We start from the raw sequence: 18,731 nt of genomic DNA, 5'->3' as shown, positions 1-18,731 counted from the left end.
TGAAGATGAAATCAAATTGATCTTACCTATTTACTTACTTATTTATTTTATTAAAATAAGGATTTGATATTAGACTCATTTTCACCGTCATAACCCTATACGGATCAATGGTTTATCGATTGACTCAAATGACTCATCTATTTTTATCCTTTTTTTAAACCTTGATTTATTTTATGTGTTTGAAAACCGTAAAGCCTTTGAAGATCGGTTGAATTGGATTGATTTAATCAGTCCAGTTCAGTTTTAATAACTATAATTGCTTGATTTGGAAGGAGAAAATTATTGTTTAAAGAAAAAAAATGGTTTAAAATTGCTACCTATCGAAATCCTCTTATTTTGAAGAGGACGGGTCAAGGTGTTTCTATTGCACCAATTTTAATTTCATTAACATAAGGAACTCGTATTTTAAAAAATATATTAATAAAGTAACCATTATTTTATGTTTTTCACCGTTGAATGATTAAATGAAAAATTAATCTAATAATGGGAAAAAACAAAATCATCATCCAATGGTAGGAAAAATAAAGTAATAGTTATTTGTTCATAGTGTCCTTTAATACTCATATTATATTATATCATATAGATTATTATAACACGCTAATTTACCTAGTTGTTGTGTTTATTTTTATTTTTTTTATATAATATTGTTTTTTTATATGTTAGTGATTTAAAGAAGGAATAGATAGTTCACCAAAGGAGTAAATTATATTAATAGTATCTGAATTTTACCATAGTTTATACTTTGGTATCTAGATTATATTTTGTCCTAAAAGTATACCTGAAGTAACGATGATCGGATAATTTTAGTATATTTTACCGGTCAATGGCCGATCAGTGTGAGTTTGATGAGTAAATTACACTGATGGTACCTGAACTTTATCCTAATTCACACATTGGTACATATATTTCATTTTATTCAAAAAATACATCTCAAATAAAGATGACTCAAAATTTTAGTACATTTGACTGATTAGTGATCGTTCAACACGAGTTTGACTATTTTAAATTAAAAATTGAGATCCATCATACACTCAATTAACATAAAGTATTGTAATTTTATGTTAATTGAGTGTATGGTGAGTCCCAGTGTTTAGTTTAAAATGGTCAAACTCACATTACCCAGTCACTAACCGATCAAATGAACTAATTTTTTCAGTCATCTTTAACTGAGTTATGTTTTTAGGATAAAATAAAATCCAGGTACCAAAGTGTGAATTATGGTAAAGTTTAGGTACCATCGGTGTAACTAACTCATGAAACTCTTATTTACCCGTCATTAACCGGTAAAATATACTAAATTGTCCGATCATCATTACTTCAGGTATATTTTTGGGACAAAATGTAATCTAGATATCAAATTATAAATAAGGTAAAATTCAGGTACCATTAGTGTAATTTACCCCACAAAAAGAAAAGAAGGAATAGATAGGCCACGGTTTTTCTGTTTCATATAGTCAGATATCAACGCAATAACGCCTGAAATGAGAGCTGGGTGCATGTTGACACGTCAAGTGTTAGGATGCTTGAATTTATTTGCTTATATAATGTGACTTTTTTTTTTAACTTTTGGGTAGTTGAAAGAGCCCATTTTCAAACCTTTTATTATGCTCTAACCAAAGGCCAATTTGTCCCATTTCTTTATTCATAAAAGGACATAAGCACATAAAAAAAAAAAAAAAAAAAAAAAACTATACATCTATACAATTTTGAAGATTATAAATTCAGAGGTGACACTTCATAATGATTCATAGAATGCATACACAAATCTTAAAAAACTACCAAGTTTCTTTTTTCATGAAATGATATTGTCATAAGTTACCTTTCAAAAAAAATATTATTGATATTTTCATGGAAACATCTTTGATACGTAGATCAATGTCATCATTCAGATCTGGATGATTGATAGGAACCGTCTGATCTGGAAAATGAAATATTCTCTGAAAATCAATGACACTTTTCAACCACGTAGAAGAATCTCCATCATCTATTCCAACAATTGTAAATTCATATAGATTATTGCACAAAGGACAGTGTGCACCGTTTGAGGTCCTAGAGGCCCGAATGTCACAAAACAATGAAACCAAGACACCTAACGACGTCACAGTCTGAGCCGGGGGTAGAACACTTGCTACATGGCAGGAGGCACCACCTAACGATGGCAAAGTCTGAGCCAGGATAGAGCCAACCGAAGGTTGACACATGTCTTATGACTCATCAGGGTGTATTCCCAAAATGACAAAGATTATCTTTGGTAGCCACTATAAATGGAAAATGTATATGACCTAGATGAGGTACGTAGACATATATATTATCACTACTCTCGATTATCTTCAACATTCCTTCCGCATTTGCTAGTTTAAGCATCAGAGCGAGTTTGCCGGAAGTCGGCCCTATCTAACCTACTGTTATTCTTATCTCAAACCAAAGGAAGAAGGATCTAGAAGACTATTTGGATACAATGATATCATTAGTGCGGTGAGCATGGACTTATTTGCTTCCTTCAAAAGAAATGTTTCCCCTCATGAAGCTAGCTTAGGGAGCATCATCTATCAGAACTCCGGGCCACTCATTCGAGAGGAAGCTATGGTGGAATCCTAATCGGATTCTCGACTAGTCTCCCATGACAAATGCCATAAGGAGCTTATGGATCCTCAACAACAGAGGGCTCCTCGATGAAATAAGTTGGCAGTTCAGCCAGAACCTTAACTGAGTTCATCATGAGATGGACGAAGTTAGAGTTGAACATGCAGCGAAGATGGCAAAGATGAGGGGAAAACTGATTCAAAGCACATGTGCCACAGTTCAGCATCTTCTCAGACCGGTGGTATAATTTGAAAGAATCCCATCACCTGGGAGGCAGCGGTCTAGGACGTGTAGTCCATTAGTCCGGCAAGTAAGTAATGACACACGTAATAGTCATGTACTTAGGCTCTAAGGTGACCATTATAGAGACCTATCGCTAGAGATGCCCAGACAAAGAGAGGAGCCCGAGAGAGTGCAGAGGTATGAGCTTATGCATCATTCCCGAGAAAGAGTTATTGAGGATGTGGAAGAGCCCCGAAGATGTCAACTAGCCATAAAGTGGTTAGAAGAGAGGCACATAATAAAAGATGAAGAAGATGATAGACCTATCACTAAGTGTGAGATGTATGAGATATGCGAAGGGAACTATAGGAGGCTAAAGAGGCAGAAGAGGCAAAGGCGGGACCTCTAGAGTTAACGGACTCCGCTCTTTAACCGGTGTAGTATTCTCCATGGCTCTTGAGGATGGGGAAGCTCTAGTGTTCTTTGAGGGCATGGCTTAGACACCCATTCTCTTTGTAACAATGTGAAAGACAAAGGTAAAAGGAGTTCTATACATGGGAAGCCAAAAAAGGGTGCAAGTAGTTGCGTTTGTAGTCGCTCCTAATACTATGGTGTCAATACTTGAAGTACTCATACTGATGATCTCAGGTCCATATTCACCGTACCAATAATAACATTGTAAGAAATTTTGTCTGTTAGGGGATTGTCTATAAATAGTCTAAGAGGATATGAAATGTGTCCTTGACCAAAGAATTGAGGTTGTGATTGGATGTTAAGGTGTAGGAGATTACTTCCTGCAAAACAAACCAAGTTTGATCATATCTTCGACAAGGGATATTCTAACGCTCAAGTTATTTTTTTTGTCTAAAGAATGGAGTAAATAGAGAGATCTGAATTACCAAGAGTGTATTGTATCGTACCTTATGAAAAAGTTAGACCCTTTTATATATGAGTGGAGACTCCTAGTCTGAATAGGACAAACACTGACCCTATAGTCCAATAAAGAAAGGATACCAAACAAGTAGGCATTTTTTATCAGTATGGTTGTAATCGAGCCGAGTCGAGGTTTGACATGCTCATTCTCGACTCGTTAGAAAATTAACGAGTTCGAACTTAATATTCTGTCTGTGATCTGCTCATGAGTTATTTATGAACTTGTTGACGAGCTTCGCTCGTGAACAGCTCGTTAATTCAGTTCATGAACTTCGCTCACGAACTCTTTAATTATATTGATTTGAAATTCCTTTAACACAAATCTACAAAACTAAGTTGTTTTACATTTCTCCATTTATAGATTATTATTATTAAAAAATAATCGAACTAAGCTTGTTCACGAGCGTGTTCATGAACATTATAATCGAGCTTGCTAATGAGCTTGTTCATGAACCTATAATCAAGCTTGCTTGCGAGCTTTCAAGCCGAGTTTTTCCGTACTTAAACTCGACTCGTTTATAAATCAAGCAGAATACGGTCCAGCTTTTTTCAAGCTGAACACCGAACCGCTCGACCCCTTTACATCCCTACTTATTGAGTTACGCTATCTATATATGCTAAAGACTCTTAATTAGAGGAGAAGTCCTTCGATCGATGTTAAAGGGGAAGCTTCTAGAATACCAAGCGGAAGATCCAACAACATGATTATGAAATCCGATTCTATTTACGATCAAATCTCAATATTCACTTTTTTATGGGTTAATACCTTCCTAGCCCCCTCAAGTTGGCCCAATACTGCAACTAACCCCGTAGTTGCACTTTTAACAAGTAACCCCCTCAAATTGCTTATTTGGAACAAATAACCCCTCCAAATGCTCAATTGGAACAAATAACTCATCAAGTTAGCTTATTTAGAACAAATAACAAAAAAAAATATTAGATGCATGCTGAAGTTTCTGATGCCATTTTAATAATCCACTTGGCGAGTGGGAATAGCCACACGCCGAGTGGGATCTACTTCTCATACAAATGCTTCATCATTGGCTCCGATGTGTTGCCCATTTGATCTGGCTTCTTCCACCATTCGTCTCCTCTCGCCTAGTCGACTAGATGCCCGCATCATACACTCCCTCTTGAGTATGGAAGAAACTCGTTGATCTTGAGCAGACTCAAAGCTCTCAAATCGAACCGAGATGTTGTTCGAAATGAGTTCAAGAAGCTCATTCCACAAGCTTCCAGATTCACCTTCTTCAAACAAACTTCATCCCATATTTCAACTTGTGAATTGCCCCGGTTCTCTTCCTCTTTGACATTCATCTTCCACTTTCTACCAACATCAAATAGGATATCTCGGCAAAGCTTGTCGAACCACTCCCCAATAATTGCTTGGATCCTCTTCTAAATCCCCACATTATGTCGAACAGACCAGCCCCAAACCTCCTTAGTCTCCACTCCACTAACTTGAAGACTAGTCACTACCTTCTTCCACTCATAGCCTACCTCAAATGGAATGTCCCGATGACACATATCAACCCAATTCGGAGCGATCCCATTAGCACTCTTCAAAAAACTAACATGACATTGAGTTGGATATGTCCAGACTTCTCTATCACTCACTTCACTAACCCGGCTACTATGCTCAACCTGTACTCGCCCATTGCCGACATCAAATGGAATGTCTCAACGACACTTGTCAACCCACTTTATAGTGATCCTAAGAACACTCATATTAGCTCATCCCTTATCTTGGGTTAACACTCCCGAGACTTCTAGACTCACATTTTCACTAACTTGGCCACTATCCATAAATTTTGAATTTCTCCCATCTTCTCTATATCATCCAGGATGCCATTCCCATTCATAAAATAATCCATAAAGCTCACATTCTTCACCATAAGATTACCTCCCATAGACTCCTCATAGGGTAGATTCTTCCTCAGCAAACACAACATAGATCCCAACGCATATATTTCAACAAAGCATAAAAGAATAAGTTCGGATTTTACCAAGTGTGCGACTTGATTCATTTGTATCATGCACGTGCTAGGAGTATTAGTTCTTTCAAGAGACATCACAAGGTACCATTCATCCTCCTCCCTAGAGTTCAATTTACCCTATGTAGGAGTAGGTGTACTATCTCTCGGATCCCATGCTATGTCACGTGGTATCTTCCCCAAAAGTGGAACCCTCGAGGTTGATCGTTGAAAGACACATACTTGTCACCTTCTGACATTTGTTCAACTCCTTTCAGAGTAGTCTTAATGAATTTATCGTTGCACATTCATATTCAACTCCTGAGTTGGATAATCACGCAATGTGGCCTTCTTTTTCTCAATAGGTGAACCCTTTAAGGGTGTAAGGATGTACCATATTCCGCCTTTGCATATGGTGTAGGTGTTGCTTCTTCCTGCATGTGAGGCATCACAATCAAATTGCCATTGCCTTTCTAAGGGCACGTGGCAAGCATCCATCTCCACAACATCACATATAGCTTCATTTTGATAAGCCCTAATGGCGAAAAGAACCTTACATAATTGAGTAACTTGAAACTTCTCCACCTCGTTGACCAAACCAATATGATAAGGTTTAAGATGTGGCTTGGAAACCAAACTAAACTTATCCAAGGCGGATCGACTAATGATATTCACTTGACTTCCTCCGTCGATGATCACCTCACATTTCTTCCTAAGAACTAAACATTGAGTTCTAAATAATTAATGTCGTGGGTTATGCTTCTCTTCACCAGACATAGGAACCCTCGTCACCAAATACACATTATGCTCATCGCCATCATCCTCACCTTCATATGTATCTTTGTTTTGGCTCCACTCAACATCCTCCAACTCATCATTAGAATGGAATCTATCTTTCACTCTGATCATGATAGACCCCATCTTTGCCATCTTCATAAATGATCATATGGTCCCACCCAACTTTTTGACGCTCATTCTCGTCATGGTAAACTCCATCATTTTCATTCACATGGTGATAAAATTCACCATCTCACATATCTCATCCTCGGAATTGTTCTCTCTCTCTTTAACCCCATCCTTGAATTCACTATCATAATAGCCAAACTCACCATTTCTTTCTAGCTCATTCTCGGATTGGTTCTCCGCTTTATCAATCTCCTCTTCTAGCTCATCTTCCTCATGATCATATTCAAATTCGTTCCCCTCTTTATTAACAATCCATTTTTTCCCACGACCTCTCATTTCCTCCCACTTCTCCCTCTCTTCAACCCCATCCTTGAATTCACTATCATAATAGCCAAACTCACCATTTCTTTCTAGCTCATTCTCGGATTGGTTCTCCTCTTTATCAATCTCCTCTTCTAACTCATCTTCCTCATGATCATATTCAAATTCGTTCCCCTCTTTATTAACAATCCATTTTTTCCCACGACCTCTCATTTCCTCCCACTTCTCCCTATAGTTCAAGCCGACTAATCCTTTTGAATAGTTACCTGACTTAAATGACATGTTATATCCCATCATGGTTGAACCACCAACATATCTCCCATCACCATAGCCATCAATTTCCACACAATAAGTGATTTCCTCATTCTCCTCAAAGAGATTTTCAAGCCCAATGTCACTCTCCCCTTCTTCAAGTATAATACCTTCACTTTCCTCAAGCATATAAATGAAGTTCTGCCTAAGGGGCATTTTATCACACACATGGGGAACACCCCTTTCAACATGAGTTTCCTCAATATCCTCACCTACAAACACTCCTTCCTCCTCATCCATACATGAACTCACATTCTCATTCACAATTTCATTATCAATAAACTCACAATGAAAATCTAATTCACAAGCAACATCACAAACATCCAACTCCTCCCTAGTAATAGGATTACCCACAACTTCAATATGAGAAATTGAAAGTTTAGGATTTACCTTTTCAATGTGTAATGGAGAAAAGATTGGTGATAAATCTTTAGGAGGAACTTCCAAGGTTGGTTGGAAGGCATTTCAGATTTCTAGCTTGAGACTCTCGCAAGATGCTCTCAACTTCCTTATTTGTTCATATTGAGCCCGCTATTTCTCCCTAAGAGTCTCTCTAAACCTTTGCATGCTAGTTTCCACAACTCCAAAATGCTTATTTATAAGTTCCTTCACTTCTTAGGGTCGGGCCTTCCTTTGTCTTCTTAATTCGGTTAGGAAATTTTCCCAGCTCTTGTTGGCGACTTCTTTGGATTCTTGAGATGAACTTGGTTGAACCATTGTCGAAGAAGTCTCCTTTAGGAAAACAATCGGCTCTGATACCAACTGATACAGATCGGTGTTGAACGAGTTGATTTTAATCTTAAATCAACAAATATGGTTCTTCTCTAGCTAAATTAGAAGGAGTTAATCCCAAGTTTCACAGACTAAATCCGCAGAAAATGGAAATTCCCCATTGTTAAAGGTATGAAAACCTTAACAAGCTTCAAAGAAGAAGACTATATTTTTAATTCATCAAAAGGTAAGTGTTACAAATGAAAAAGATGATTTTATATCATCCCTAAATGTAAAGTTGAAAGTACAAAAAGGGTAAATGCATTTAACTAAGTAGATAAAGCTTAAATGGGTAAAATGTGGTAGAGGTAAAATGGGTGACATGAGTTGTAATTAGAGTGAAGTTGGAGTGAGGGGGTAAAACTGATTTGTAAGACTTTTTAAAGAGTGCATTCGGCGAGTAGAAATATCCACACGATGAGTGTGATTCATTCGAAATTCACATGGCGAGTGAGATGCATGTTGAAGCTTCTGATGCCATTTTAATGATCCAGTCGGCAAGTGGGAATAGCCACATGTCGAGTGAGATCTATTTCTCACACAAAGGCTTCATCTTTAGCTCTGATGTGTTGCCCATTTAATTCGGCTTCTTCCAACACTCGTCTCCTCTCGTCTTAGTCGATTAGATGTCCGGATCGATTACATTTAAAGTTTTTCATTTTTCTCTAAATCAAATTTCAGATTTTTTCAACACAAACCTGTGATACTGATTAAATTGCTTTCAATAATTAATCTAGTTGGATGAAAATGAAAAACAATTAATAAAGAATAAAAGAAAATTTGTACAAAAATGAAATCATAGCCGCCAAGATCATGTAAGAATAGAACGAACGGTCAGGATATGTTAAAAGGGGAAAGAAAAGAGAAGATACGAAGGAGGAGAGAATCTTGGGCAGGTGCGGCGGTGTATTCGGTAGAAAGAAAACAAATAGTATAAGAGTGTGTTTTGATGAATGGGAGGGAGGTGTCGATGCCTATTCACGTTGTCTGAGTAGGTGTTGAAAAAGCAGATTCCAACTAGGCCCTTTGGCGGAACTTCCAATTCATTTACTCTCTTCCATCCTTTCTTCTTCTTCTTATACACTCCCAAAGTTTTCATCTTTCCTTCACGAAACCTCTTTTCTTCCCTTCACATCTCCTTTTACAGGTTTGTTTTTCCTCCATTTCTCTGGTTTTTAATAGATTTGTTACGTTTTCTTTCATGGAGATCTGTAACTTTTCATTTTTCAGTTTCTTAGATTGTATGCCTATCTATTTCTTTTGGTTTAGATCTGATGTAGGTTCTGAGCATTTTATTTGAATTTTGCTGTATCTTGTTCCTTAAATAGCACATATGATGCTTCTGATTTTTGCATTTGGAGAGAATTATATTTCCTGAATCTGCATAACTGTTCTGGAACAAAATTGCTGGCTTCGGTAGGTAGCTGCTTTTGATATTAGTATGCTTATCCATTAGTTACCTAATTAGAATGGCAATTGGACATTTAATTGCATTTGCGGATTTAGCTTCCTAATTCATTTGTTTGAAAAGATTGAATTGGTTGATTGATCCTTGTTGTGCTGCATGAGTTGTAGGGTTTATCTGTGCGTCGGATGCCAAGACTTCCATAGTTGCTGTACATGATCTGTCTTCTTTATGTGGTTGTTTTCTACGTTTTAACTTAAGAATCAGCTATGATTTCTTAATTACTTGCGTTCTATGTCTTGCACCTTTATGATTTTTTCTGTAATAGTGCTATATGGTCTGAATTTCTGATACTGTTCTATTAAAATTTCAGGATTGAGTATTTAGTTTCGTATGTAATCAAACTTCTGGTAGTTCTTGTTCAGTGTTCATTATGTTTTGACTATGCTGCTACATCTAATCAAAGCTCTATTAGTTTCTTGGCTTAGTTGAGTTTGTTAATTAATTTTAGTTGCACGCATGAATTTGAAGTTACAACTCTTAATTCATATTTGTATTTCTTCCCAGCCTATGATGTTTTCATTTCTTAAAATTAAAGATAATTCCCTTTTTGAAGTTGAATAAGTTTTCCGCTGAGTTTGGTTTTCTGTTAGACCTAGTTTCACAAAAATCTCGATTTCTTGGCATAAAAGTCTTGCATTTGTCTCTATCCGCGGCCAGAATAAAGGGCTTTTTATAACGGTATTGTTAAACAACACGTGCCCTTAATCGCCTGAAGCGCTAGGTGTCACCCTACGCTCTTGCATTTGTCTCTATCCATCGATTTATTGGCATAAAAGTCTTGCATTTGTCTCTATCCGGGGCCAGAATAAAGGGATTTAACGGTCTTGTTAAACAACATGTCCCATAATCACCTGAAGTGCTAGGTGCCACCCTACCCGCAGGCGAAGTAAGTTACTACTTGAAAAAAAAAACAGTAAAAACATTTGTAAAAACAGTATTGAAGTTTCAGAATAACTTCAGAAAATATACAGACGTAAGTTATAAATTATATTCTCTTTCCTTATTGAGCTGTAGGTTTGTTTTCATTTTTTCTCTTGTATTTCTAGCTCTTATGAAATTGGCTGACTGGTGTCTACAGTCTCTTTTTAGCAAATCATTTTCACCCCCAATTTTTGTCTTCTGAAAATTTGATGGCTTCCTATTCCTCTATTTCCCTTATTTATTTTTTTGGGTAAATAATTTATTAGTCCCCTTAATTTTACCCAACACACTGTTTAGTCCCCCTATTTTGAAAAACACATTATAAGGTCCCTATCTTTTGTCAATATTAACCCTTCGATCCTTATGCCTATTTATTTTTAGATTTTTAGCCGTTATATTTGGCATAAATAGATATACAGAAAATACCAGAGTAACATGACCATTTCGTATAGTACTATGGCTATCCTGAAAACTAAGATATGTTCGGTTAGAAATCTAAAAAACATATACAAAAGGACCAGATAGTTAATATTGATAAAAGATAGGGACCTTGTAATGTGTTTTTGAAAATAGGGGGACTAAACAGTGTGTTATGTAAAAAGGTAGGGACTAATAAATTATTTACCTTTTTTTTTTTTTGAGATAAAATTTGGGTTCAAAATCCAAATGGTTAAACTATGATGTTGTTTCCTTAAATTATATACTCTTTCTAAAATTGTGTTTGTAAGGTAACAAACTGAAACATTTAATGTTTCGTTTTCAAAATAGTGTGTATTGTTCTGAAAATGTGGAAAGATGCAAAAGGGCATGTCGTTTTGCGCTTGGACTTAGGTGTGTTCTAAAAGTATCGAATGATACAAAAAGGCATATCGTTTTGTTCTTAAACTTAGGTGTGTTCTAAAAATGTTGAATGATACAAAAAGGCATGTCGTTTTGTTCTTGGACTTGGGTATGTTCTAAAAATGTCGAAAGATACAAAAAGGCATGTCGTTTTGCGCTTGGACTTAGGTGCTCATGCACATTGCCCATTGGTTTTGAGGTGTCCTGCTTTCTGTTGCCTGGGCGCCTAGATAAGTAACTTGGGCGCTTTTAACAAAACTGTTTGACAGTTTCCTATAATCAAAATAGATACGTTACGTATGAATCTTCAAGGTTTTCACTTGGTTGGATGGATTATATATGCTACGATATCAGATACCTAGATCTCCTAATGAAGTAGACAACTAGCTTCAAGTTAGCATTTCATATTCTTCAAGACTTTGTGCTTGGCTGAACTCTAACAGTGCTTAACTTGTCAATATTTTATCCTTTAAAAATTAAGAGCTTAAATAAGAGCTGTGACCTTGTGTGAACTAGTTATTTGCTGGAAGAAAGATTCATGCAAATTAAAAAACTGTTGCACTAGAAGTATTTTAAATATCTTTTGCAGGGAAGCTTCCATTATTTCCAGCATTCAGTTATGTCATTTCCTATATCATATCGCCACATAAAATACTGAATCTATTTGTTGAGTTGAGATATTGCCATTTGTTTGAATTTGTTATCTGTATTCTTTTTGGCATCTATTGTTCATCGAGTCTATTGTTTAAGTTATTTCTATTGGAGGTCAACTATTATATTCATCTGCCTTCGATGGCTCAGTATTGTCTTTTGTCTTCACAGATTTGGAAGATGGCAGCAACAGCAGCAGCAACCTTCTCTATTGGATCCGCTGTCTCCTTTGGTCCCAAAGCAAGCCAACTTCCACAGTCCAAGCCCTTTGCCCTAAGGTTCAACTCCCAGAACCCAGTTGTGAGCTTCAATGGTCTTAAGGCGTCAAACTTTGTAAACTGCGAATTAGAATCTTCCTTTTTTGGCAAGGAAAGCACTGCAGCCCTACGAGGATCTTTTGCTTTAAAAGCACACCAATCAAACCAAAAGTTGCACAATAACCTAAACCTCCAAGCTTCTTACAAAGTGGCAATTCTGGGAGCTGCTGGAGGAATAGGTCAGCCTCTCGCACTTCTCATCAAGATGTCCCCATTAGTTTCGGACTTGCACCTGTATGATATAGCAAATGTCAAGGGTGTTGCTGCTGATCTCAGTCACTGCAACACGCCGTCTAAAGTTCTGGATTTTACCGGGGCTTCTGAGTTGGCCAGTTGTTTAAAAGGTGTAGATGTTGTCGTTATACCTGCTGGAGTTCCGAGAAAGCCTGGTATGACCCGTGATGACCTCTTCAACATCAATGCCAACATCGTCAAGACCTTGGTTGACGCTGTCGCTGACAACTGTCCTGATGCTTTTATCCACATAATTAGCAATCCAGTCAACTCTACAGTACCAATTGCTGCTGAAGTTCTGAAGCAGAAGGGCGTTTATGATCCAAAAAAGCTATTTGGTGTTAGTACACTTGATGTTGTGAGGGCAAACACATTTGTTGCGCAGAAGAAGAATCTGAAGCTCATTGATGTGGATGTCCCTGTTATTGGAGGGCATGCTGGGATTACCATACTTCCTATTCTGTCCAAGGCGAAACCCTCGGTCAACTTCAGTGATGAGGAAGTTCAAGAGCTTACTGTGAGGATCCAAAATGCCGGGACAGAAGTTGTGGAAGCAAAAGCAGGGGCAGGGTCTGCTACACTTTCAATGGCATATGCAGCAGCCAGATTTGTCGAGTCTTCTCTCCGTGCACTGGATGGGGACAGTGATGTTTATGAGTGTACGTTTGTGCAGTCTGATCTGACCGAGCTTCCATTTTTTGCATCAAGGGTGAAAATTGGAAGGAAAGGGGTTGAAGCAATAATTTCAGGTGACCTCCAAGGATTGACTGAGTATGAGCAGAAGGCACTGGAAGCTCTAAAACCTGAACTTAAGGCCAGTATTGATAAGGGTATTGCATTTGCTCAAAAGCAACCAGTGGCTGCGTAGAATGGCGAAATTAAATTGAAATGCAGGTCATAACAAGGTTTAGAGAGATAACCTTTTTTGGTGTTTGTTTGTTCTTAATCATAATGGCATCAGCACTTCAGTTTTGTAGGAGTTTTTTTTTCTTTTTTGTCTTGTTCAGTGGAGCACTTTTTGAAAGAGATATTTAGAGCAGTTATATTGTGCTGTAGATTTCGAAATGCAGTCACCATCTGGAAGAGCTTGTAATACATGTTTTCGTGAATAACATGGCTGGTGCACTATATATTATACAAACTCTCTTTCTCTCTCCCTCTCTCTCTGCATATGAATGCACAGATTGGATTTTAGCACATACAAATAAGTCCATTTTGGTATTTCAAAGCAATCATAGAAATGGAATCTGTTTATTAAGTATTTCCTTAAAGCTATTTAACCTGTTTACTAACAATTAGCTTTAATTGTTTTTTTTTATCGTTTTTTCACCGACTTCGTTTTATAGTTTTTCCTATCTGTTTTCTCAGCGTTTTGCATTTTGTTCCGTGTCTTATTTTTCCCATTCTTTCATTTTCTTCTTTTTTTTTTTCCATTTTTCGTTTGTTTTTCCCTCCATTTTTCAGTTTTTCGTTTTCGTGTTTCTCATATTTTCATCTTTTTTCCTTTGATTTCGTGTGTTTTTTTTTTTCAATTTTTTTCGGTTTCGTTCTGTAGTTTCCTTGTTACTGTTTTTCCATTTATACCATTTTCTAGATTAAAATCTGCTGTCCCTCTCTTTGTCCCCGATTTATTTTTTATATATGACAATTTAATCCTAATCAATTTTAACATTTTAATGGTTGGTTAACGTTTAATTAACTCTGATAATCCCAACCCTGATTAACTTCCTGCTACCAAGCATCGCCTCTCTTCAAATATTAGCGTTTTTTCTCTTAGCATCAATGGAACTGATATTTAAATCTGTCTTTCAATTTTCTCTTTCTGTCAATTAACAGAGTTCTGCCTCTTCTGATTAGGATTTCTTACAAATATGATTTTCTGATTGTTATTACTCATGTTATTTTTTTCAATTTTGTGATTGTTTAATCACGACAGCAAAGCTGATTGCCGATCATTGCCTTTCTCATCCAATTCCGATTACAAATTATTTCTTTTCCGACGGCAATAAAATTTCAAAGTTAAACGTGTGATGGAGACTGCCTGTACTTTGATATGGTATGCAATGTTGGTGTAGTGTAGCTTTTTTTATTGTTAGTCTAGCTTTTGATTGATGCAATTTTGCAGATATGCATATGGTCTCTTCCCTGCATCATATCAACAAATGCTTTAATATAGCATGACACAATAAGTTATACTGTTATAGAGCATATGTGGGATAGTGCCAAAGAATATGAACATGAAAAAATTGTCATGATTGTTTTTGTGGGAAAATAAAATTGTGATTTAGGTATCATATATTCTCTAACTAATATTAAAGCAATAGAAATAGGTGGACATGAACACTACAGTATTGGCCTCATATCCATTACTTTGTCCGTAATGTTTTTAACTATGTGAAGTAATCTGTAACTAACAATTCACCTTAAATAAAGGTGTATATGCAAATTTGAGATTATCGAGTTTCTATATGTAGGTGGAACACTCTATAAGATTTCAAAAAGTTCTAACTATTTGTGAGATCCTTTAAGGCTCTGATACCATTTATATACTGAAGGTTTTTCTACTGTGTGCAGGATCGCTCTTATGACCCTAAAAAGGGTAGGAAGACAAACGGACATTGAAGTACATTCTGTAAGTTTAGTATTTTTATCCCTTAGTGGTCTTTCTCGTCTTTTCCTAAATTTTCGTTTATATCTAAATCTGTTCCGATTTTCTGGATTATTTTTATATCGTCTAAATCGTTTTCGTCGAAATCGATTATCATACTTGTTAGTATAATATGGGTCTTTTTCTTTTGTCTATATTAGCTACTAACATGTTTAATTTTTCCAAAATTATCTTAAACGTTGGTATTTCCGATGTATTCCACAGTTTTGTTAATTCCTGTGTTATCATTTCTTGGATTTGAATATGATTTCTTAGCATATATCTTTTCTTTTTCCCACAACGTATTTTCACTTTGAGTATCTGAACTATCTGAACTATCACTACTACTGTTACTGATGTGAATAGTTTTCCGAATTAATAAAAAACGAACCTTTCCAATTTTATTTAGTTATTTACATAAAATGTGTCATCATCTATTTTAATACTTGGGTTGGAAACTCACAATAAAAAAAATGCACATAGAGAGATTGTTTTTTATAATTGGTGAAAAGTAAGAAATTTTGTGTCAAAAGAAAAAGACGGTGATTGGAGAGGTTGATGATCAGAAAAGAAAACGATGATAGGAAAAGGTTGATGATAATTTTATGTGTTTGATATAATCTTAAAATTATGAAGTTGTAAATAGTTTTTAAAAGTGAGTTTGCGCTGTAATTTTCCCAATAAACTTGGTGAAATAGCCCATCACCGTTCTCTGTTTCTTTTTCTTTTTCTTTTACAGAAGAGAGGAGCCCATCTAGAATTTAAGGCAACAAAGTTTTTATTAAATATATAAGGGTAAATTTAAAAAAAAACCCTATGGTTTGATGTTCTTCCAAAAAAATCCTTGTAGTTTGTTATTACAAAAAAAAGGATTGTGATTTGCGCCGTTAACCAAAAAACGGAAAATGGCTTAACGGTGTTAAAATGCTGATGTGGCACAAGGGTAAGGTGAACTGAATTGAACTGAATTGAACTGAACTGAACTGAACTGAACTGAATTGAATTGAACTGAACTGAATACTGCTGAATACTGCTGAATACTGAACTGAATTTAACTGAATACTACTGAATACTGAACTTAACTGAATGCTACTGAACTTAACTGAATGCTATCGAACTTAACCGAACTTAACAATAATGATGATATTAGACTTTAAAATAATTTTCATGATAATATTGGACATTAATGAACTTATAATAATAATAATGGTTCTAATAAATTTAATAATATCAATAATAAATAAATATATTATTAAAGATAAAACTAAATTGAATATCAAATAAAAGCCCGGGATGATAAAATCTTGGCTCGATAAAAGCCTATGAAATTAAATAAAAATAAGTCTAATTTAAATTAAAAATACAAATTACATACAAACACAAATTTATATATAATTTAAAGCCTATGAAATTAAATACAAATCTTCATATGAATACAAACTCTTAACTTTTTGTTTTAATTAAGGGTTAAAGTGCAAAAATAACGTTTTGGGTCAGAAGTAATTTTACCTCTAACGTCTAAAATGGTGGAATTTTATCCCTAACATTGATAAATTGGATAAATTTGAGAAATAATTCATAATATGGATGCAATTCCTAATTTTTAAATATGGATGCATACTTTAGTTTTATTTATTTTTATTAAACCATATATACTTTAATAAACTATCATTTCTTGACTTTTATCTAATTTATAGATAACGATAAACTATAAATAATAATAATAATAATAAATAATGATAAATTATAGATAAATAATAATAATTATTATAATAAATTATATATAAATAATGATAATATAATAAATAATGATAAATTACCGAATACTGAAACTGAATGCTGAAACTGGATGCTGAAACTGAATGCTGAACTGAACTGAATTGAACTGAACTGAACTGAACTGAATTGAACTGAACTGAACTGAACTGATTGTTACTGAAATTAAGTGATAAAGAACAGGGCCTTCTTCTTCTTCTTCCTCCTTCTTCCTTCTCCCTTCTTCCTTTTTCTTTTTTTTTTCCTCTATTCTTTTTTTTTTTAATTTCAGACACTCTGAAATTTTCCAGAAATCTGAAAAATTTCCGAATTTCTGGAAAATCCAGAAATCTGGAACCTAATTCAAAGGAGAATGCTTTGGTAGAATTCATTTTGTGTGAAATCAGCAATTATCTTCCTTCTATGGATAAACTGATAATATCTATTTATTAGTAAGCAATGAACACTAACTTAAACTCGAAGCATTTGAGTTGAGAAAAGAAGGTTCCAACTTCTAAGCCAATCGATCGATGCAACAAAGAGTATGTTTTGAGCTGTAGTGTAGGAGCCTATGATAGAGGGGTAGCCTGATTACGAGGCGAATTCAGATAAGGTAAGGTCGGAGGTTCCATATGAGCATATAGGGACGATGGTTTACCCGAAAAGATCCTTTATGTGAATTTTTTTTTTATCAATGTTGAGTTAAACTTCATCGTGTGAAGGGGGGAGCGACTCATTTAGCTGACCGTCAGGTTTCGAAAATCTGGCTGGAAATTTTCCAGAAATCTGAAAAATTTCCGGATTTCTGGAGAATTTCCGGAAATCTGGAAATTTCCAGATTTTCGGAAACTTAAAAAAAAAAGAAAAAAGGAGGAGAATGAGAAGAAGGAGAAGGAGGAAGAAGAAGGAGGAGAGAAGGAAGAAGAAGAAGGAGAAGGAAGAAGGAGAAGGAGGAGAGAAAAAGAAGAAGAAGAAGGAGGAGAGAGAGAGGGAAAAAAAATAAAAAAAAATAAAAAAAATCGAATTTCCAACTTTACTCCTGTGCCACGTCAGCATTTTAACACCGTTAAGCCATTTTTCGTTTTTTGATTAACGGCGCAAACCACAATCCTTTTTTTTGTAATAACAAACCACAACAGGGGTTTTATTTGGAATTTATCCAATATATAAACCTATTTCTTATGAAAAATAATATTTTATTATCTATGATATCATAAAGATTTTTAATTTTAGAAATATTTAGAAATTATTATTTTATATTGTAAATCTAATATGATTTTATTATATATACTTATTAATATATATATATATATATTAATTATTAATTAATTTATAATGTCATTCGGTTCAACCAGTCTGAGTAAGCTAGTTGAACATATTAACCTCTGATCCAGTTGTCAATCTGGTTCAACGTCCGGTCCGGTCTTTAAAACGTTGATAGTCATGTTGCAATTTTTTGGAAATGTTAAAGTTTTAGTGCCCCAAACCCCAGATCAACGAATAACAAGAATAGAGAGTCATCTCTGACATTAGCATTATTGGGGTTCAGAATGATCAACACTCATAACAAGCACTGACACTCATATAATAATCAACATCCGGCCTTTACATCCAAAATAACTGGTATTCATAATTCATTTTATTTCCTTTTATGTTTCTTCTCTTTTATTTTCTTCAATATGAGTTCAATTTCTTAATAACTTGAAATTGAGAGATATTTGAACTATTAATTGGATTGGTGACACTGATTAAAGAGTTAATTACAACATGAATCCAGTGAAACATATCATCTTCAAACTTTTGTCTACTATATTCGACCAACACAGCCCCTAGACAAATATAAAATGACAAAACTATATTGAACAAAAATTAAAAAG

The 18,731-nt window shown here is 35.2% G+C and overlaps 1 protein-coding gene across 1 annotated transcript; it reads left to right on the top strand.

Moving 5' to 3' along the window:
• The first annotated feature begins 8,905 nt into the window (after positions 1–8,905).
• Positions 8,906–13,608, top strand: LOC136232301 (malate dehydrogenase, chloroplastic). The gene is made up of 2 exons (XM_066021373.1): positions 8,906–9,168; positions 12,073–13,608. The coding sequence occupies exon 2, from the start codon at positions 12,082–12,084 to the stop codon at positions 13,318–13,320; it is 1,239 nt and encodes a 412-aa protein (XP_065877445.1). The 5' UTR covers positions 8,906–9,168; positions 12,073–12,081; the 3' UTR covers positions 13,321–13,608.
• The last annotated feature ends 5,123 nt before the right edge of the window (positions 13,609–18,731 follow it).

Source organism: Euphorbia lathyris, chromosome 1 (genome assembly GCF_963576675.1).
Source record: "Euphorbia lathyris chromosome 1, ddEupLath1.1, whole genome shotgun sequence".
Classification (NCBI taxonomy): Eukaryota; Viridiplantae; Streptophyta; class Magnoliopsida; order Malpighiales; family Euphorbiaceae; genus Euphorbia; species Euphorbia lathyris.
This window is presented reverse-complemented; position numbering and strand designations above follow the sequence as displayed.

Bases quoted from the DNA above. Each gene is read 5' to 3' on its own strand.
- LOC136232301 (XM_066021373.1), top strand. From the start codon at position 12,082: ATGGCAGCAACAGCAGCAGCAACCTTCTCTATTGGATCCGCTGTCTCC.